General features: G+C 54.6%; 1 protein-coding gene across 1 annotated transcript; it reads left to right on the forward strand.

The window, feature by feature from the left end:
- Positions 1 to 2,426: 2,426 nt before the first annotated feature.
- On the forward strand, positions 2,427 to 21,114 carry DHX16 (DEAH-box helicase 16). The gene is made up of 20 exons (XM_002714358.5): positions 2,427 to 2,822; positions 4,861 to 5,108; positions 5,193 to 5,355; positions 5,597 to 5,653; positions 11,515 to 11,769; positions 11,944 to 12,147; positions 12,227 to 12,418; positions 13,054 to 13,164; positions 13,723 to 13,838; positions 15,909 to 16,119; positions 16,265 to 16,363; positions 16,472 to 16,624; positions 18,125 to 18,265; positions 18,440 to 18,602; positions 18,702 to 18,820; positions 18,918 to 18,985; positions 19,597 to 19,759; positions 19,850 to 20,011; positions 20,283 to 20,456; positions 20,899 to 21,114. Exons 1-20 carry the CDS (start codon positions 2,616 to 2,618, stop codon positions 21,025 to 21,027), a joined length of 3,135 nt encoding a protein of 1,044 aa, XP_002714404.1. The 5' UTR covers positions 2,427 to 2,615; the 3' UTR covers positions 21,028 to 21,114.
- The last annotated feature ends 12 nt before the right edge of the window (positions 21,115 to 21,126 follow it).

Genomic DNA, 21,126 nt, shown 5'->3' on the forward strand with positions numbered 1-21,126 from the left:
GGACAAGCAGGAGCCGGAGAAGGGCAGGTGGAGTGTCCACTGAAATGCAGGTGCCACGAGGGCACGGTCAGCTGGATTCACTGCAGTATCCCTACATCCGGGTACCTGGTTGACTTAAGTTACTTCCAGGGACCGGTGCTGTGGCGTAGCAGGTAAAGCCACCTCCTGCAGTACCTTCATCCCATATGGGTGCCCATTCCAGTCCCGGCTGCTCCACTTCCAATCCCACTGTCTGCTATGGCCTGGGAAAGCAGTAGAAGATGGCCCAAGTCTTTGGGCCCCTGCACCCTTGTGGGAGACCTGGAAGAAGCTCCTGGCTCCTGGCTTCAGATCAGCACAGCTCTGGCCATTGCGGCCAACTGGGGAGTGAACCAGCAGATGGAAGACCTCTCTCTGCCTCTGCCTTGCTGTAACTCTGCCTTTCAAATAAATAAATAAATATTAAAGTTTTAAAAATTGCTTCCAGAGTGCATGGCTGAACGATGAATGGGCAGAGCACAAGAGCTAGGGCACTGGAAGCCGGGGCCCTGAGCTGAGAATTCCAGGATTTCGAAGGCTGCTGCAATGCAGGCAGTCAGGAAGTGCCACATGAGTACTGCGCGTGGCTCCTTTGGGGACGCTTAAACTCCGCCACTTGGGACCAAGAGCGGCAGGCAGCCTGAAGTTGCTGCAAAATCAAGTTTGTACAGCGACTCAGTGGAGAAGGTTCTCTTCTGACAGAGGATTTTATATTCTACCTTGAAAAGCTTCGATGATTTGTGCTTGCTGCCCCGCTGCGGTTGTTACTAGGTTTTCCCATTTCAAAGACTCTTCTCCAAATGTGGAACGTTTGTATTTTACACGTTAGGTTTTTTTTTTTTTTTTTTAACTTTAAAATTTTTATTTTATTTGAGAGGAAGAAAGAGACAGAGAGAGAGAGGTCTTCCATCCACTGGTTCACTCCCAAAATGGCCGTAGTGACCAGGATTGGGTCGGGCCAAAGCCAGGAGCTTCTTCCGGATCTCACACACTGGTTGGGCCATCCTCTGTTGCTTTCCTGGGCACATTAGCAGAGGGCTGGGTCAGAAGTGGACCAGCTGGGGCACAAAACAGCACCCATATAGGATGTAGGCAGTGTCTTAACCCACTGTAAAATGCCAGCCCTCTCAGCTTATCTTTCTTTTTCTTTCTTTATTTTATTTATTTATTTTAAAAGCAGAGTTACAGAGAGGCAGAGTGAGAGTGAGAGAGGTCTTCCATCTGAGATTCACTCCCCAGATGGCTGCCATGGCCGAGCTGTGCTGATCTGGAGCCAGAAGCCAGGAGCTTCTTCCAAGTCTCCCACGCAGGTGCAGGGGCCCAAGGACCTGGGCCATCTTCTACTGCTTTCCCAGGCCACAGTAGAGAGCTGGATGGGAAGTGGAGCAGCCGGGACTAGAACCGGCACCCATATGGGATGCTGGTGCTTTAGGCCAGGGTGTTAACCCGCTGCGCCACAGCGCTGGCCCCAGCTTATCTTTCAATAAGCAGCCACCAGTGAATTAATCAAACTGACAGCACAAACGCTGAACACAGTTTGCCCATTTCAGATAATTTTGTCTTTTTTTTTTTAAGGAAAATTTTTTCTTTATTTGAAAGACAGTTACAAAGAGAGGGATAGACAGAGAGAGAGAGAGAGAGAGAGAGAGAGAGAGACGTATTCCATCTGCTGGTTCACTGCCCAAATGGCTGCAAGGGCCGGAGCTAAGCCAATCTGAAGCCCAGAGCTTTTTCAGGTCTCCTTTGTGGGTGCAGGGGCGCAAGGACTTGGGCTATTCTCTGCTGCTTTCCTGCATTGGGAGCTGTATCAGAAATGGAACAGCTGGGACTCAAACAGGCACCCATATGGGATACTGGTGCTTTAACCTGATGTGCCACAGCGCCGGCTGGCCCAAATTTTTTCTTGCAACAGTTTCCCCAGTTCCAACTTTCTTCCTGCTTGGAACTCCCCTTATAGCTAACCTGTATTCACTTTTGTTGCAGATACCATTTCTAGCAAAGGTCAATCCTGCTCAGCACCTGCTAATCTTTCACAGCATGAACATGATCTCATTTGAAATAAAGCCGGCAGCCCGCGTCCCCTTACCTTGAACTATTTTAGACCCGGTAGAAAATATGTACTTTTACTTATTTATTATGTGGCTTACCTCCCTTGAACTCTGAATGTAAACTCGATGTTTTGTCTGATTTACCGTCTGCAGTATCCCCAACATTTTACACCGTGCTTAAAACGCCTTTTTTTAGGCGCTCATTGAATTAATCTCCTTTGAACGAATGAATTAGCGAAGCCTCCACTGACCATCAGGGGGCGATAGAGAAATCGGGCAGGGAAGGAAAATGTGCTACCCAGAGCGAGATTTGATTCTGCGAGATTTGAACTCGCGTAGCCACCGTAGTGCTTAGGCCGGAAACGAGCATCCTCTTCCGGGCTCGGCGGAAGGCGGGTTTGGACTGTTGGAAACCGAACCCTGAGGTTCTAAAGCAGCTCCGTCGCGGGGCTAAGGCTCCGGCCCGGTGCCCCGGGCCTGCCACAGGCCCGGCCGCCGGCGCGGCTGCTCCGGACGCCTCAGCGCTGAGGACCGGGCAGGTGGGTGGCCATGGCGACGCCGGCGGGGCTGGAGCGCTGGGTTCAGGAGGAGCTGCACTCGGTGCTGGGACTGAGCGAGCGGCACGTCGCCCAGTTCCTCATTGGAACCGCGCAGCGCTGCGCCTCGGCTGAGGAGTTCGTGCAGCGCCTACGAGACACCGACACGCTGGACCTGGGCGGGCCGGCGCGGGACTTCGCTCTGAGGCTCTGGAACAAGGTGTCCGAGGGGCGGGGCAGGGGAGGGCCCCGAGTTACGCGTCCGGGGGAGGCTGGCCCGGTTGTCCATCGGGGAGATAAATAAGCTAAAGGCACAGTCATCCTTTGCCGACTGTAGGCTGGGTACTGTGCCTGGTGCCGGGCGTCCGGCTCGGTGGAGAGCATCCGGCAGGTCTTACATGGGGTGGGTTGAGTGCTGTAAAGCAATGTTCCTCCAGCTTCAACCTGCGTAGGAGTCAGCTGTGGTCCTTGTTCAAATGCCCGTGGTCCGCGGGCCGGGCTGTAAGTGGCCAGGCTCTAGAAGAGGTGGTTGGGAAACACTGCGGGAGAGCAGAAGAGGCGGCGGGGACAGTGTTCAGCAAACTCAGGCCCAAGGATCCCCGGGGATTTGTCAAGTGGAGAAGGGGGAGGGAGCGAAGGTGTGAGCGGTGAACTCCTGGAGGATCGCTGGCGTCTGTCCGGGTAGTCCTCCTGCCCAGCCGTTGTCTGTCGGACAGAGCAGGGCCCCATGTGTGCACAGAGTGGGAGTGTCCCAGAACGGTAGAGAGCCTGGTGCGGCTCCGCCTGCGGACCTGTGGCCGGTGTATCCTGCCATCTACAGGTGATGTGGTGATGTGTGACAGCCGGTGTCACATTGCGAAGTTTTGGAGTTTTTTTTTTTTTTTTTTCTTTTTTTAAGATTTATTTTATTTATTTGAAAGACAGAGTTACAGAGAGAGGTAGAGACAGAGAGGTCTTCCATCCACTGATTCACCCCCAGGTGGCCGCAATGGCTGAAGCCACACCGATCCGAAGACAGGAGCTTCTTCCAGGTCTCTCACGTGGGTGCAGGGGCCCAAGGACTTGGGCCATCTTCTACTGCTTTCCCAGGCCATAGCAGAGAGCGGGATCAGAAGAGGAGCAGCCGGGACTAGAACCGGCACCCATATGGGATGCAGGCGCTTCAGGCCAGGGCTTTAACCTGCTGCGCCACAGCGCCGGCCCCACATTGCAGAGTTAACCCTTGTAGCCTGTCAGTCCTTGTGTAGGAATGACTTAAATCCTTGGGAAAAGCAGAACTATAAGAAAGTGGCCAAGTGATTGAGAACTGGGTGTGGGGTTGTAAGCTCTGGGAGGGCAGAGATTTTTGTTCATTCTGGATCCCTAGTACCTAGCAAGTACCCGACAGGTGGGATAGACCTCATTAAACGTGTGTTAAACAAGGAGGCTGTGGTATAGGGGGTGAAGCTGCCGCCTACAGCGCCGGCATTCCATATGGTACTGGTTCGGGTCCCAACTGCTCCACTTCTGATTCAGCTCTCTGCTAATGCACCTAGGAAAGCAGTAGAGGATGGCCAAGTCTTGTGCCCCTGCACCCACTTGGGCGTCCCGGAGAAATGTCCTAGCTCCTGGCTTAGATAGGGTTGTGGCCATCTGGGGTGTGAACCAGCAGGTGGAAGACCTTTCTCTCTGCCTCTCTGTAGCTCTGTCTTTCTTTTTCTTTTCTTTTTTTTTTTTTTTTTTTTTGACAGGCAGAGTGGACAGTGAGAGAGAGAGACAGAGAGAAAGGTCTTCCTTTTGCCGTTGGTTCACCCTCCAATGGCCGCCGCGGCCGGCGCACTGCGCTGATCCGATGGCAGGAGCCAGGAGCCAGGTGCTTTTCCTGGTCTCCCATGGGGTGCAGGGCCCAAGCACCTGGGCCATCCTCCACTGCACTCCCTGGCCACAGCAGAGAGCTGGCCTGGAAGAGGGGCAACTGGGACAGAATCCGGCGCCCCGACCGGGACTAGAACCCGGTGTGCCGGCGCTGCTAGGCAGAGGATTAGCCTAGTGAGCCGCGGCGCCGGCCTGTAGCTCTTTAAAATCAATCAGTCAGTCTTTAAAAAAGTGAATGACGGAAAGGAAGTTCAGAAACTGAGGGGCTCTGTTGAGATGAGAGCAGGATGAAGTCATGGGGAGGAGAGGGAATGCTGGCTGATCTAAGATCAAGTCCTTAAGTCAGGGACAGCCAGGGGGGTGAGCAGCGGTCAGGAGTTGTTCACGCTGCTTATCCCTGACAGGTACCGCGGAAGGCGGTGGTAGAAAAGCCAACTCGGGCGGCGGAGCGAGAGGCCCGAGCCCTGCTGGAGAAGAACCGGTCTTATCAGCTGCTGGAAGACAGTGAAGAGAGCAGCGAGGAGGCCGTGGGCAGGGCTGGGAGCAGCGTCCAGAAGAGGCGCAAAAAACGGAAACACCTGCGGAGGAAGCGCCAGGAGGAGGAGGAGGAAGATGAGGAGGAAGAGGCTCCCGAGAAAGACAAGAAGGCAGGGTAGGTCAAGCAGGGCGAGGGAGGGTGGGCTGGCGGGTGAGGGGCGGACCCGTGGTTTAACCCTGAGCGGGTCTGGGGCTGCAGGGGCAGCGGGCAGCAGCCGGCCAAGCCCGAGTCAGAGGACGAGTGGGAGCGCACGGAGCGCGAGCGCCTTCAGGACCTGGAGGAGCGAGACGCCTTTGCCGAGCGGGTACGGCAGCGGGACAAGGATCGCACGCGCAATGTCCTGGAGCGCTCAGACAAGAAGGTAGGGGCGGCGCAGCCGAAATCCGAGGCCGGCCTCTCTGGGAGGACGGAGGTTGAGTTCATCCCTGGGCGGGAGGCCCCCACCCCACCCCGTGGTTCTCTGGCCACTGCTGTTCTCACGGCCGCAGGGGACGTCTCCTTGTGCTGCGGCGCCTCTAAGAGATGCTTGAGGTTCTAGAGGAGATGGCCGTGGGCGGAGGCCTTCTGGACTCACACCCTCCACTTCCGGTCTCCTCCTCTAGGCTTATGAAGAGGCTCAGAAGCGCCTCAAGATGGCTGAGGAAGATCGGAAGGCCATGGTGAGCCCCGGGACCTGGGACGCCGAGAGCGGGAAGCTCAAGGACAGGCTTTCTGATGGAGCGGTTGGGTGCAGGGCAGGGGAGGGGTGCTCAGGGCTCTGGAGCAGGCCTCGGTTTGTGGCCATAAGCTCCCCAGGGCCTGCTTGACTCTGCACACTGTGGTGGGTGTTAGTGAGGGAAGTGTGCGCTCTTCCTGTCTTAGGAGGCGGCATGGGGCGTAAGGCCACTGGAATGCTGTCGGGGTGGCTGGGGGAATGGCGGGGCTGCAGTCCTGCTGCCCAAGCTGGCTGGCCAATCAGCTTAGGCACACCGTCTCCCCCTAGTCCCTGCATCCCCTGTGGCTTGGTGATCTCCCTGTGGTTGCCTGAGCTAGGCTTCTCACTGGACACGGACAGAGCTCTTACAGTTCATGAACTGGACCTTTTTAAAAAAGATTGATGTATTTGTTTGAAAGGCAGAGTTAGAGAAAGAAAGGGAATGACAGAAAGAGAGAGATCCTGCATTGGCTGGTTCACTCCCCAAATGCTGTTATGACCAGGGGTTGGTCAGGCCAAAGCCAGGAGCCTGAAGCTCCATCTGGGTCTCCCATATGGGTAGCAGGTGCCCAAGCACTTGGGCCTTCTTCCACTGCCTTCCCAGTCATGTTGGCAGGGAGCTGCATTGGAAGTGGAGCAGTCAGGACATGAACCAGTGTTCATATGGGATGCTGGTGTCGCAGGCAGCAGCTTAACCTGCTGTGCCACAATGCCAGCCCCAAACTAGACTTTCTGTGCTACGAGTCCAGGTAGGTAGGCAAAGGCCTGATCTTGTCAAGTAGAGTCACACTTAGATTTTCCAAAAGGATGACCCTCGGGTCTCTCCTGACCCATCTTACGTCCCACCCCACAGAATAATTGTGGGCGGAGCCGTTTCTTGGTGCAGCTGCAGCATTTCATTTGCTTGGACTTTTTTTTTTTTTTTTTTTTTTCAATTATGAAACATTTCAAACAGAAGTTGAAAGAATAGTGCAGGGGCCAGCGCCGAGGCTCATGTGGTTAATCCTCTGCCTGCGGCGCCAGCATCCCATATAGGCACCGGGTTCTAGTCCTGGCTGCTCCTCTTCCAGTCCAGCTCTCTGCTGTGGCCGGGGAGTGCAGTAGAGGATGGCCCAAGTGCTTGGGCCCTGCACCCGCATGGGAGACCAGGAGAAGCACCTGGCTCCTGGCTTCAGATCAGCACAGCGCCGGCCGTGGCGGCCATTTGGGGAGTGAACCAACAGATGGAAGACCTTTCTGTCTGTCTCTCTCACTGTCTATAACTCTACCTGTCAAATAAATTAAAAATAAAAATAATAATAATAAAGAAAGAATAGTGCAGTGCTCAGATATGCAATTCAGATTCAGAGATGGCTGATACCCTGTGCAGTATTGGCATTGTCTATGTAAATGTAGTTTTTTTTTTTTTTCTTTTTTGGCCCATTTAAAAGTTTTAGATGTCATGCAGTTTAAGCCTACATAGATCAACATGTAACGTCCTAGGAATGCAGACATTGTCCTCCAGAACCTCAGAGCCATTGTGAGACCCAGCAGGATGAACCATAACTCTTGCATGCTGTCTACCAAATTTTCCTCTTTACTCCATGCCTCTAACAGTTCCTTTTTCCAAATCAAAATGTAGTCATGGTTCCTTTATTGCACTTGGTTCTTCAGTGTCTTTAGTTTCTCTCCTTTCTATGTGTGTTTTGTCTCATCTTGTTCACTGTCCTATATTTTGGATTTCTTAGATCCTTATCCAGTGGTGTAAAATTCTTCTATCCCCAGTGCTTCCTTTAGAGTGGGAATTGTGTGCAGCGCTTGCCTGGACTCCAGTTACATGGTTGTGACAGACGCTTACCTCTTGGTGGGTGATATGCACTGCACCGTGTATCAGCTCAGTGGCCTTGTTCTCCAGGTGTGTGTGTGAGGACAGATACGGCCTTTCCTCTGATGTTTTCCTTACCACTGTTAGTCCTCTCCTGAGTCTCTCACTGGGCATTGCAAAATAGTGATTTTTGGACGCTGTCACTCCATTTACATTGATTGGCTAGAACTTTAGTACAAAGAAGAGCTTTTCCTCAACAATTAGGAATGAGCTAGAGTTTCTTTATAAAAGGCAGTGTAAATGACTTCTTTTCTTTTAATGGTATAAAATAACTTTTATTTACATAATTTATATCTATAGAACATAATGCTTTCTTTAGAACAAGAAAATTTACAAATGACAGATACTGCTTTTTTTTGTCAAATACTTCTTCAAGCAAGATAATATACATGGTCACTTCTAATTCAAATAACATGGTGGTAAAGACTTCTTTCTAATTACCAATTTTTAGAGTCAAGAGTTTGGTGTAATAGTCACTTCACTGGTGATAAGCATTTTTTCCAATTTTTGATTTGTGTGTGCCATATTGAACTCAAGAATTTTTATCTTTCAATATTTTGAAATCCCATTCTTTTTTTTCGCATAGGGAATGTTTTTCAAATGTACTTAAAAATAAAAACATAAAGCATTAAAAACTAAAGCATATTTCATTTTAAATAAATCCTCCAGTAGGAAACGGGGGGTTCATTGTCTGTACTCAGAAAGCTGTGGCCCGTGAGGTTTATATGTGTAGCTCACCAGCATTCCCTCATTGGAAACATCAGTGTCTCCACATCATGGTTCCCAACAGTCTTAAAGCTCTGTGTCTTCTTTGACTTGATTCCCTCTTGATTCTGCCCAGGATTTGTTCACAATTTGCTTCAGATACCCTCTCCATCTTCATAAGTGTTCTTTAGAGCATCATCAGTCTTTTACTAGGATCTGTTGCAGTGTTGTGGGAGGGCTCTTTTTTTCTTTTTCAGCCTGAGTCAGATAGTCCCACTGTGTGTTTTCTGCTTTTTGTTTTTTGTTTCCTACATGATATAAGAAGTGTATTGGTCTTGACTTCGTTTTATTTGAAAGTTAGAGAGCCAGAGAGCTGCCATCTGCTGGTTCTCTCCCCAAATGTTGGCAGTAGCCAGGTCTGGGCCATGCTGAAGCTGTGACGCTGGGAATTCAACACAGCTCTCCCACGTGGGTGGCCAGGACCCAAGTACTTGCCGGCTCCCAGAGTGTGCATCAGCAGGAAGCTGGAATCGGGAGCTGAGCCAGGATTCCAGTCCAGGCACAGACCTGTGGGGTGCAGTATCCCAAGTAGCATCTTAGCCCTGGTGCCAAACGTCTGCCTCTTGGCCTTTTTGAACTGTTTTCCGCAGGGAGGGGCTTTAAGAGATTATTCAATCATGAAATAACTTTTCCCATTTAGGTTTTTCACCAAAAGGTCAAACGGCCTGAGAAATGCACTTGCACATTCTTAGTGGGAGCTTGATGAGCTCCATGTAAAGTAATAGAAGTTTCCCAAGCGTATCTGACCGATCCTGTGTAGTTACTGATTTTCACTGCTGTACTGGGAGCAGGCACAGCAGTTGGCTTCTTACTGTTAGGAATGTCTGCTTTCTTCTGTGCCTTCCTTCCTTCCTTCCTTTCCTTCCTTTCCTTCTTTTTGAAATTTATTTATTTATTTTGAAAGAGCTACAGAAAGAGGTGGGGAAAGAGAGAGATCTTCCATCTGCTGGTTCACTTCCCAGATGGCTGTGATGGCTGGTGCTGGGCCCTGCCGAGGCCAGGAGTCAAAGCTTTATCGAAGTCTCCAACGTGGGTGACAGGGGCCCTAGCACTTGTGCCATCCTCTGCTGCTTTTCCTAGGCTGCTCGCAGGAAGCTGGATTGAAAGTGGAGCAGCCGGCCATTGGAGGGTGAACCAACGGCAAAAGGAAGACCTTTCTCTCTGTCTCTCTCTCTCACTGTCCACTCTGCCTGTCAAAAAAAAAAAAGTGTGGGGGGGGGGCAGCCAGGATACAAACCAGCATCTACGTGGGATGTTGGTGCAGGCAGTGGTTTTACCCACTGTGCCACAACATCGGCCCTTCTCTGATTTCTCTTCTCTAGTGTCTTGTTCTTGATTTCTGTCTCAATCTGAGGTTTTGTTTTTGTTTTTGTTTTCCTGTATGGACACCATGCATTTTTTAGTGGCCTTTTCTAGCTACAGTTTTATCTGTTCTGTTTAGTTCTGTAGCTCTTTCACAGACGAAGCCGTGGTCAGGGTGCATTAGACCGAAGGCCCAAGCTGCAGCTACGCAGGGGAAGGAGTGGGAAATGCTGTGCCCAGTGCAGTCCTATTGGCATGAGTTACAGTGCCTGCAGCCTGCACGCTGGGCCCTCCACCCTGCGTGTATTGCAACTCGCCTGTGTCACATGGTGCCTCTGGATTCTTTGTGAGGCCTCTGCCACTCATTATGCTTCTTATTTTTAGTTTATTTAAAAATTGTATGTATTTATTTTTAAGTGAGAGAGAGAGAGATGGGCAGACAGATCATCCTCTGCTGGTTCACTCTCCAGATGCCTACAACAGCCAAGGCAGAGTCAGGCTGAGCCCAGGAGCCTGGAACTCCATCTGACTCTCCCATGTGCATGGCAGGGATCCAAGCACTTGAGCTGTCACCTACTGCCTCCCTGGATGCGCATTAACAGGAAGCTAGAATCAGCAGTAGAGCTGAGACTCAGACCCAGGCACTCTGATAGGGGATGTGGATGTCCCAAGCAGCAGCTTAGCCACTGCATCAGAAGCCTGCTCTGTCATTTTTAGTTAGATGGAGCTTCCATCCCCTGGTTCATTCTCCCAATACCTGCAACAGCCAGAGCTGGGCCAGAACAATAGGTGGGAGCCAGGAATGCTCTCCAGATGTCCAGTGTGGGAGGCAAGAACCTTGTGAGTTGAGCCATCAATGCTGCCTCTCAGGGTTTGCATTAGCAGGAAGCTGGGCTCAGAGCTGGAGCTCAGTGTCAAGGGGACGCAGGTTAAGTCAAGCCCTCAGCCCATATCATGGCTTTGATGCTGTAATTGCCCTGATTTTTGGCCCAGATGTAGAGGGAAAAATGCATCTGCCTCACCCATCCTGTGGAAGAAGTATTGGATTATAGTGCTCAGATTGGGTCATGATCGGAAGCTCCACTTTAAGTCTTCACAGATCAAGCAAGAAAAGCCATGCAACTAACTAGAACCAGAGCCCCAAGGGTGGAGAGCTGGGGGTTCTGTCCCTGCAGGGGAGAAGGTGGTCAGGGTCACAGCGGGAGGGATCGTGGCTAGAGGCAGGAAGGCCTTTAAGGGACAACCACTTTTCTGCTTCATCCATCATGTGCCCTATCAGGCCATAGCAAAGGTCAACGTGTAGAAGCCAAGTGATGCATTTGGGGAGTGGGGGGGACAAGGTGAGCTCCAGAAAACTAAGCATCCCTGATTATGTCTGGCCTTGCAGAAATGCTCTGTGATGCATCCAGTTTTTTATGTACGAGTAACTTTCCCCATTCCTCCCCAAGCTGCGCTCATTTAATTTGAGGTCAGGAGCAGGTAACTGGGGCTGCACATCGCCTCCGGTTGGCACCCTCAGTGGTTTCCATCCTTGTCTCAATCATTTTCAGTTCGAGATCCGTGCTTCTAAATACTAGGTCAGCCTTTTCATTGTTCTCTTTCTACTAATTTGAGAGTAATAGTAAGAGTAAAATACTGATTATTGACATAAGTGCCCTGATGAAGCTGCATTGACGAAGCCGGGGCCCAGCAGGCCCTTCCCGCTGGATTCTGCTGTGGGAAGGCTGGCCGCGGGGTCGGGCTGTGGCATTCCAGGAGGCCCGGCGCTGGGCATTGTGCATGACAGAGGGCACGTGGAGGGTGTGTCTTGAGGGTCTCTCGTCTGCTTGTCAGGGAGCTGTTCACTCCTAGGAGTAGGCAGGGAAAGGGGATGTCACTGCCCTTTCCTGACCTAGGTCCCTGAGCTGCGGAAGAAATCACGCCGAGAGTACCTGGCGAAGCGGGAGCGGGAGAAGCTGGAGGACCTCGAAGCAGAGCTGGCTGACGAGGAGTTCCTTTTCGGGGATGTGGAGCTGAGCCGCCATGAGCGGCGCGAGCTCAAATACAAGCGGCAAGTGCGGGATCTGGCCAGGGAGTACCGGGCTGCCGGTGAGCAGGAGCGGTTGGAGGCCACCAATCGCTACCACATGCCCAAGGAGACCCGAGGGCAGGTGAGGCAAGGCGGCATCTGCTGCAGGGAGGGAGGGAGGGAGGGCTTCAGGGGGTGGGGCAGTGCCTTGGCGGACCCCTCCCTTGTCTTGTTCTTCTCAGAGGGCAGGCATGGGGGCTGGCGGGAACCGGGCAGGGAAGGTGTCCCCAGTCTTCACGTGCCCCTGTCTTTGCAGCCAGCTCGAGCTGTGGATCTGGTAGAGGAGGAGTCGGGCGCCCCTGGGGAGGAGCAGCGGCGCTGGGAGGAAGCCCGGCTGGGGGCTGCGTCCCTGAAGTTTGGGGCGCGAGATGCGGCCTCCCAGGAGCCCAAGTATCAGCTGGTGCTGGAGGAAGAGGAGACCATCGAGTTTGTGCGGGCCACTCAGCTCCAGGGCGACAAAGTGAGTGGGGACGCTCTGGGACGCCCTGAGGAGGCGCCGAGGCCTGCTGGCAGGCTCACAGCCACCCTCTCCTTCCCAGGAGCCCACGGCCCCGCCGCCTTCCAGCCAGGCCCAGCAGAGGGAGTCCATCCAGGCCGTGCGCCGCAGCCTCCCGGTGTTCCCGTTCCGCGAGGAGCTCCTGGCTGCCATTGCCGATCATCAGATCCTCATCATTGAGGGCGAGACCGGCTCGGGGAAGACCACGCAGATTCCGCAGTATCTCTATGAGGAGGTACCGTCGCCACACCCTTGAGGTTGGGGCAGCGGGGGGTGACAAGCACAGTCCTGCAGGGCTCCTGTTGCCTGATCATCAAGGAAGTTGTTTGCCTGTGTTCCCACTAAATCTTGAGGGTTCTGAGAACACAGAGCCTTGTCACATTTCTGTTCTCGCTGCCTGCCACAGTGCCCGTGCCTAGGAGGGCTCAGTATCTCCAGGTTGGAAGGACGCGTGCTGGATAGGTGGAGTGCAGTGTGTGGAAATAAAATCCTCCCCTCATCCAGCCCAGCCAGGCCTCTGCCCCTCTGCAGGGGCCAGAGGATGAGGAGTTACCGGGCTTGTTCTCCTGCTCTCGTCTTGTGTCCCTCACTGCTTCTGGGTCTGCCTTTGCCGATCTGTCCTCTTCTAGCTCAAGACTAATAGCGCCCTGAATTTGATGACCCAAAGAGCGGGGAGTGCCAGGGCGGGAGGAGGACCCCCTTGGGGCCCGAGGTCTGTCTTCCTATCTGCTTGCCCATCATTTCTGGTCCGCTGCTTCTGTCTCTCCCTTTCCCCCACCCTGCCTGGCTTCTATGACTTCTTTCTTTGTATCGTGGCTGGGACTCGGGGCACCTGAAGCAATTGAGAACTCTCTCATTCCTGTCACTCAGGGCTACACGCAGAAGGGCATGAAGATTGCCTGCACCCAGCCGCGGAGAGTGGCGGCCATGAGTGTGGCTGCGCGAGTGGCCCGGGAGATGGGTGTGAAGCTCGGGAATGAGGTAAGCGCTGGGGGTGCAGGGTGGAGGGCAGCGGCTAAAAGATGCCGTGGAGCCGGCGCCGTGGCCCAATAGGCTAATCCTCCACCTTGCGGCGCCGGCACACCGGGTTCTAGTCCCGGTTGGGGCGCCGGATTCTGTCCCGGTTGCCCCTCTTCCAGGCCAGCTCTCTGCTATGGCCAGGGAGTGCAGTGGAGGATGGCCCAGGTGCTTGGGCCCTGCACCCCATGGGAGACCAGGAAAAGCACCTGGATCCTGGCTCCTGCCATCAGATCAGCGCGGTGCGCCGGCTGCAGCGGCGGCCATTGGAGGGTGAACCAACGGCAAAGGAAGACCTTTCTCTCTCTGTCTCTCTCTCTCACTGTCCACTCTGCCTGTCAAAAAAAAAAAAAAAAAAAAAAAAAAAAAAAAAAAAAAAAAACGATGCCGTGGGCCCACAGGGTCTGGAGCTCACCTGCTCGGCCTTCAGGGCCCCACACCACAGATGCAGGTGCTGGCCCTGCGTTCTGTATCCCAGGTTCCCTCCAGGGAGCCCCATCCCACTGTGGCCTCCTTGCCCAGGTTGGCTATAGCATCCGCTTTGAAGACTGCACATCCGAGCGAACAGTCCTCCGCTACATGACAGACGGGATGCTGCTCCGCGAGTTCCTCTCCGAACCTGACCTGGCGAGTTACAGGTGCGCACTGGGCCCCTGCCTGCCACGGAGCAGCCACCTGCCGTCTCTTCCTGTGCTCTGTTTATCCCCATCTCTTCCGGTGTCTTTCCCTAGCTCCTTCATTCATTTATTCGTTAAAGGTTTATTTATTTATTTGAAAGAGTTAGAAAGGAAGAGGACAGATTTTTCATCCACTTGTCCACTCTCCAAGTGGACACAATGGCTGGGACTGGGACAGGCCAAAGCTGGAGCAGGAGTGACCTCCAGGTCTCCTATATGGGTGGCAGGGGCCAAAACACCCAGGCCATCCTCTGCTGCCTCCCTAGATGCGTTAGCAGGGAGCTAGGTTGGAAACGGAGCAGCCAGGTCCATATGTGTCCATATGGGATGCTGGTGTCATAGGTGGCAGCTTTACCTGCTGTGGCACAGCGCTGGGCCCTCTCTAGCTCCTCCCCCCCCCTTTTTTTTTTTAAAGATTTATTTTATTTGAAAGGCAGAGTTACAGAGAAGCAGAGGCAGAGATCTTCATTTGCTGATTCACTCCCAAAATGTCCACAATGGCTGGAGCTGAACCAATCTGAGGCCAGGAGCCAGGAGCGTCTTCTGGGTCTCCCACATGGGTACAGGGGCCCAAGGACTTGGGCCATCTTCCACTGCTTTCCCAGGCCATAGCAGAGAGCTGGATCGGAAGAGGAGCAGCCAAGTCTCAAACTGGCACCCATATGGGATGCTGGCACTGCAGGGGACAGCTTTACCCGCTATGCCACAGCACCGGCCCCTCTCCATCTCCTTTAATCTCTAGGCTTGCTTTCTTTTCTTCCCACTGAGCTGATTTGGCCAGTTCTTAAAGCTTTATGGTTTGTATGGTGGTAGAATTGGAGGTGGGACCAGAGAGAGAAAAGATTACAGAGAAAGCATCTCCTTCCCTCTGCGTTCATTCCCAGGGCTAGTGTAACACTGCGGAGACCACAGATGCCATGGGGAGGCATCTGCGGACACTCGGGGTGTTCAGCGTAGAGCGGAGAAGCTCAGGGGAAATACCCTGGTTGCCTTGAAATGTGTGCAGGGCTGTTACATGGGGAGAGACAGGACTTGTTTTATTTGCAGGCGCAGCTGGAACCATGAGGGAATTTACAGGGCGATGGATTCAGCTCCGCGCTGAGTGTGGTGGAGGTTGTGGGGCGTCTGTGCTCAGCCTCTGACACCCAGCCCTTGCCTCAAGTCCTGGGCCGCCTGCGTCCGTGAGCAGGGAGCTCTCAGTGCTGGGGATGGGAAAGCAGAACTTGGAAGAAAGAATGTTGCGGAGCTCGGCGTGGCACTGTGTGCTCTCTCAACTCTTCTGAGCTGAAGTCTCTAGGTCTGGAGGAGCACAGCCGAGCGGTGGGGCAGCCTCGGGGCCCGTGGAGGGCCAGCTGAGGCCAGAGTGCTGCTTTGTTAAATGGCAGGGGCCTGGTTACTGTCAGGATTGGGCACAGAGTCGAGGTAGGAGCAGGGGATGAGCTCCCAAACCAAAGAACAGAGCAAGGAGAAAGATGGTGGCACACAGATGAGTTGGAGGAGACTCAGGGGTCTGCAGAGCCCTCTGAGGGCTGGGGTGGAAAGGCGCTCCTTCTCCCAGAAGGGGCAGGGCGCACCAGGGTGCACAGCAGCACCAGCCCTGCAGGGCCTTGAGGCCCCCCTGGGCTGCTCGCCATGGCAGCTCAGGCCTGCCCTCCATCCCCAGCCAGCCTCAGTCAAAAGAGCCCTTCCCTTGTTATTTATTTATTTTCTTTAAAACATATCCTTGCCTCTGCTTGCTCTAATAAGAGCAGCTGCCCACTCTAAGCGCATTCAGAGGGGCTGGCTTGTGCTGTCAGCTGCCAGCCTCCGTGTCGTGGCTCCTTTTGTCTCCTGGGCTGGGTCAGGCTGCAGACGCGGGCCCTGGCCTTCTCTGACCTTCTGTTGATTTTAGGTAACTGGGATGCTTGGCTTTTCTCCTTGGAGCCCCTCCCCTCACATCCATTCCTGAGCCCTCTCGTCCAGGGGACCCTGGTTCCAATCCCGTGTTGCCCAGCTCCTCCCCCTTCACTGTTCCCTGTCTCCCTCCCCTAGCGTGGTGATGGTGGATGAGGCGCATGAACGGACCCTACACACAGACATTCTCTTTGGGCTGATCAAGGATGTTGCTCGCTTCCGCCCTGAGCTCAAGGTCCTCGTGGCTTCAGCCACGCTGGACACTGCCCGTTTTTCCACCTTCTTTGATGACGCCCCTGTCTTCCGAATCCCCGGACGCAGGTTTCCGGTCGACATCTTCTATACCAAGGTGCCCTGCCCAGGGAGGATGGGCTTGAGTCCGGGTTGTCCCAGGGAGGGAAGTGGGAGGTGGGACAGAGCATGTGTCGAGCTGGGAAGGGAGGAGGGGTCTGCCTGAGCAGGCGGCCCTCCTGCGACCACATCTCTCCCCCCAGGCTCCGGAGGCTGACTACCTGGAAGCCTGTGTTGTGTCTGTGCTGCAGATCCACGTGACGCAGCCCCCCGGGGACATCCTGGTGTTCCTGACAGGACAGGTGTGTGACGTGCAGGGCCCGGGGAGGGGCTATCCCCGGGCAAGACAGTGCGGGCACGTGGGCCTTCGGTGACTGGAACCCCTGCTGCTCTCCCCACCCCCAATGCAGGAGGAGATCGAGGCTGCCTGTGAGATGCTCCAGGATCGCTGCCGCCGCCTGGGCTCCAAAATCCGGGAGCTGCTGGTCCTTCCCATTTATGCCAACCTGCCCTCCGACATGCAGGCCCGAATCTTCCAGCCCACGCCCCCTGGGGCACGAAAGGTCAGTTGTGAAAGCCTTACTGCGCACCTCTTGCTGTGCACAAATGGTAGTGAAAGGGAGGGTGGCTGCCTGACCCATACAAGGCGTGTCCTGGGCCCAGCTGCAGACGCAGGCTGAGGAGCAGCCAGTCCCTCACTGCAGGCTGGAGAGAGAGGATGAATACCGCAGGACTGAGAGCGAGCGCACGGTCGGAAAGGAAGTACTGCAGGGAAGGGAAGCCCGGGTGTGCCAGCAGGAAGGATCTGGTGTGGAGCTTTCAGAAAAACCCCTGGGGAGGTCACTGGAAGGCCAAGGTGGGGCTGCGGTGAGGGTGAAAGCCACTGTGCATGGAGATTAGGGAGGCCTTTGATGGCAGGCAGGAGAGGCTGGGCTTTCGACTTTGAGTAGAGCTGTAACTCACTCCACATTTAGTGTGTCCCTCCAGTGTGCCAACCACTGTTCCAGGGGCTGAGGATACAGTGGCAGAAAAACAAAGTCCTTAGCCTCACAGAACCCACAGTGCGATGGGCGGAGATAGCGGACGCGTGAAAGTATGGTGCTTACTTCCAGCAAGTGCTGTGAGGAGACGCAAGGCAGCATAGAGAGCTGAGACCAGCCCTGGGGGCGGGGAGTGGGGAACAGCAGGAGGGCATTTCCCTTACAGTACAGGGGAGGAAGTGGAGCAGAGGCCTACACCAGGTGAGGAAGGGAGCAGCTGTTGCACAGGATCTGCCAGAGGGGTGTGCTGGGGGGTCCAGGCCTGGGCAGTGAGAGGGGGCTGAGGGCAGAAAGGCAGCCAGGGCCCAGGTTCAGGGCTTTAGGGAACTTAGCTTTATTTCTAGAGCAGGATAGGAAACCATTCAGGCGGTCTGGGAGAGTGGTATGACAGGTTTGATTTATTCGTGTATTTGGGAAACAGAGCTGCCATCTGCTGGCTCACTCCTCAGATGCTGCGGTGGCAGGGGCCGGGCTGGGGCTGAAGCTGGGAGCTGGGAGCTGGGAATGCAGCCCAGGTCTCCCCTGTGGGAGGGAGGAGCCCCGTTACATGAGCCATCATCACTGCCTCACGGGGTCTGCATTGGCAGGAAGCTGGAGCTGGCAGTTGAACTCAGGTACTCTGACAAAGGATGTAGGTTTCTGAACCTCTAGGCTAAACGCCTGCTCCAGGTTTACATTTTAAGTGGGTCACTCTGGATGCCATGTGACAGGGACTAGCAGTAGGAAGAGGGAGACTTGTTAGGAGGCCATCGCAGGAAGTGGTAGCATGAAGAAAATCAATAACGTGGTGCAGGGGAGAGGGGGGGCGGGCGTCTGGAAACTTCCACCTCGCCTCCCTGAAGGAACTCCAAGTCCTCTTCACATCCTCCCCTCTTCAGGCCTTTGCTGACCGTCCCCACCACGGCCCTCCCACCTTCTATGGCCTGGCCCCTCCCCTGACCTCGGCCCTGGTTCCTCATCTCCCGCCCCGCCTGCCCCTGCTTCTCCACTCCTAGCTTCCCAGGGTTACGTTTGCTCTTTCAGGTGGTTGTGGCAACAAACATTGCCGAGACGTCGCTGACCATTGAGGGCATCATTTATGTGCTGGATCCAGGCTTCTGTAAGCAAAAGAGCTACAACCCCCGCACAGGCATGGAATCCCTCACTGTCACACCTTGTAGCAAGGTCAGCCTGGGTCTCTGTGGGCTGGAGAGAGGTGGAATTATCCTGCAGGGAGGGTCAGCCCAGAAGCAGCTTCTTAGAGGGTGGGGGACAAGCAGTCTACAAATGCCCAGGTTTCTTGTGTACATACCGCCCTTGAACTGTCAGATTGTCAGCCAGCCTCTCCTTTCTCTGCAGGCCTCAGCCAATCAGCGGGCTGGCCGCGCGGGCCGGGTGGCCGCGGGGAAGTGCTTCCGTCTGTATACCGCCTGGGCCTATCAGCATGAGCTTGAGGAGACCACGGTGCCTGAGATCCAGAGGACCAGCCTGGGCAACGTCGTGCTGCTGCTCAAAAGCTTAGGTGACTGGGCTACCCCAGTCCTCCTGAGTGGAGGGAGGTGGGGCTAGAGTGCCTGGTCCTGGTGAGAAGGTCCTGTTCTATTCCCATGCCCTTCCCCAGGGATCCACGACCTGATGCACTTTGATTTCCTGGACCCTCCACCATATGAGACCCTGCTGCTGGCTCTGGAGCAGCTGTATGCTCTAGGAGCCCTCAACCACCTCGGGGAGCTCACCACGGTGAGATGGGAGGGCAGGAGGAGGGCTGGGGGCCCTGGGGACCGCTGCAGCGGTGCAGGGAAACCTGAGGGAGGATTGGCTCCGATTTTCTCTTTAGTCTGGTCGAAAGATGGCAGAGCTGCCAGTGGACCCCATGCTGTCTAAAATGATCTTGGCCTCCGAGAAGTAAGTCCTCCCCCACCCCGCCTTGGGGCTCCAGCACACACACTGGCCGTGCCTCCCCTGTTTCCATGGCCATCTCTCTCTGTATTTCTCCATCATACTGTCCTTTAACAGTAACGTAATTGGATAACCCTCACTGCCCTTTTTGAGGCCCATAAGGGTCACTAATACACTGTCCTGTCGTTGGTCATGGTATTAAATGGGCCAGAGCGACAGGAAATCCGGGAGCAAGAGTGAGCACAGAAGTGGAGGCTCTTTTCTCTGTGAGGGGTGCCGAGGGAGGGCTCATTCTGGAGCTGCCTCCGCTAAGGCTTCCCGCTAGAACATTCAGATGTGACTGTGGAGGGACCACCTTGAAATGCCGTTCTCCCGCTGCGGTGTAGGCCACAGGTCTGCCCAGTGCACGCAGCCCCAGAGATCCCCTGTGGATACCCCTCCTGGGAAGGTCCCACACCGTGACCCCCACGCTGCACGTGCCGCCACCGGCCGTCTGCTGGCTGATTGCAGCCACTGTTGCAGCTGGCCCTCTCCCCGTGAGGAGGCCTTCACACAGCAGCCGCTCTGTCTGCTCAGGTTGTGCTTTGAAGCCTCATGCTTTTCCCTGCCTGCCACAGATACGGCTGTTCAGAGGAGATCCTGACAGTGGCTGCCATGCTCTCTGTCAACAACTCCATCTTCTACCGACCCAAAGACAAGGTTGTCCATGCCGACAATGCCCGGGTCAACTTCTACCTCCCTGGTGGGGACCACTTGGCCCTGCTGAACGTCTACACACAGGTCACTGGGCTTGGGTGAGTGGGAGTGGAGGAGCCGTGGCGGACTCTGGGCCTGCTGTGTACTAACACTCCTTCTCTGCCCTTTCCACAGTGGGCTGAGAGTGGGTACTCATCCCAGTGGTGCTACGAGAACTTCGTCCAGTTCAGATCAATGCGCCGAGCCCGGGACGTGCGGGAGCAGCTGGAGGGGCTCTTGGAGCGTGTGGAAGTCGGTCTCAGCTCCTGCCAGGGGGACTACGTCCGTGTCCGCAAGGTCAGCATTTCTTCAGTCTGCTCATGCACCCCCGGAGGCCCCCTGGGGGCAGCAGCAGTCCTAGCCCGAGGCACACCCTCTCCCTCCTGTGGAAAAGGTGGTCTCCTGGGCTTCCTCCCCGAGACTGCCGAAGGTTTGTCCTCCCTGGGTTCTTCACGCATTCCTTACCTTTCAGGTTCTCTGGAAACCTGGACTGAGAAGACAGGGGATGAGGGTAAGGGCCCCCGGATGACTGCCCTCTGCTTGACTTTCTTTGCTGCCCGCTCCCTAGGCCATCACTGCCGGGTACTTCTACCACACAGCGCGGCTGACTCGCAGCGGCTACCGCACAGTGAAGCAGCAGCAGACGGTGTTCATCCACCCCAACTCCTCCCTCTTTGAGCAGCAGCCACGCTGGCTGCTCTATCATGAGCTCGTCTTGACCACCAAGGAGTTCATGAGACAGGTGAGGTGCCCAGCCCTGCCCAGGTAGGCACAGACTTCACGTGGGGGGAGAGTATGCTGGCAAGCTGAGAACCCAGGTTCAGGTTGCACAGAAACAGGGAAGTGTGTTGGCTTGGTTGAAGGTAAGATCAGGTTAGCAGCGTTCTCTGTGACAGCTGTCTCAACATCTTCTGGGATCTGAGAACTGTAATTGGCTGTGACATCTGTCAGTGTTTTAGGTGTGGGGCCTGCAATGATGAACAAAGCAGATGGAGTCTCCCTTTACATGGTTACCCTCCGGGCTTTTCTCAAGTCTGGCTTGCTTGGTGTCTTGAATACCACATAGAGGTGTCTGTCCTGGGTGTGTCATCACAGAGCCAGCCACCTTCTGCCTCAGCCCTGCAGTCACACATACGAATGCAGGTTGGAAAGAAGGGAACCCACTGATCTCTCTGTCCTTCTAGGTATTGGAGATTGAGAGCAGCTGGCTTCTGGAAGTGGCTCCTCATTATTATAAGGCCAAGGAGCTAGAAGATCCCCATTCTAAGAAAATGCCCAAAACAATAGGCAAGACACGAGAAGAGCTAGGGTGAGAAGGGGACATAAACAACCTGATACCAGCTCCTCTTTCTTCTGTACATTATTTAATATCTATTAAATAAAATTATTTTTGGAATAAAGCTTGTGGGAAC

This window comes from Oryctolagus cuniculus, chromosome 5 (genome assembly GCF_964237555.1).
Source record: "Oryctolagus cuniculus chromosome 5, mOryCun1.1, whole genome shotgun sequence".
Taxonomy (NCBI): Eukaryota; Metazoa; Chordata; class Mammalia; order Lagomorpha; family Leporidae; genus Oryctolagus; species Oryctolagus cuniculus.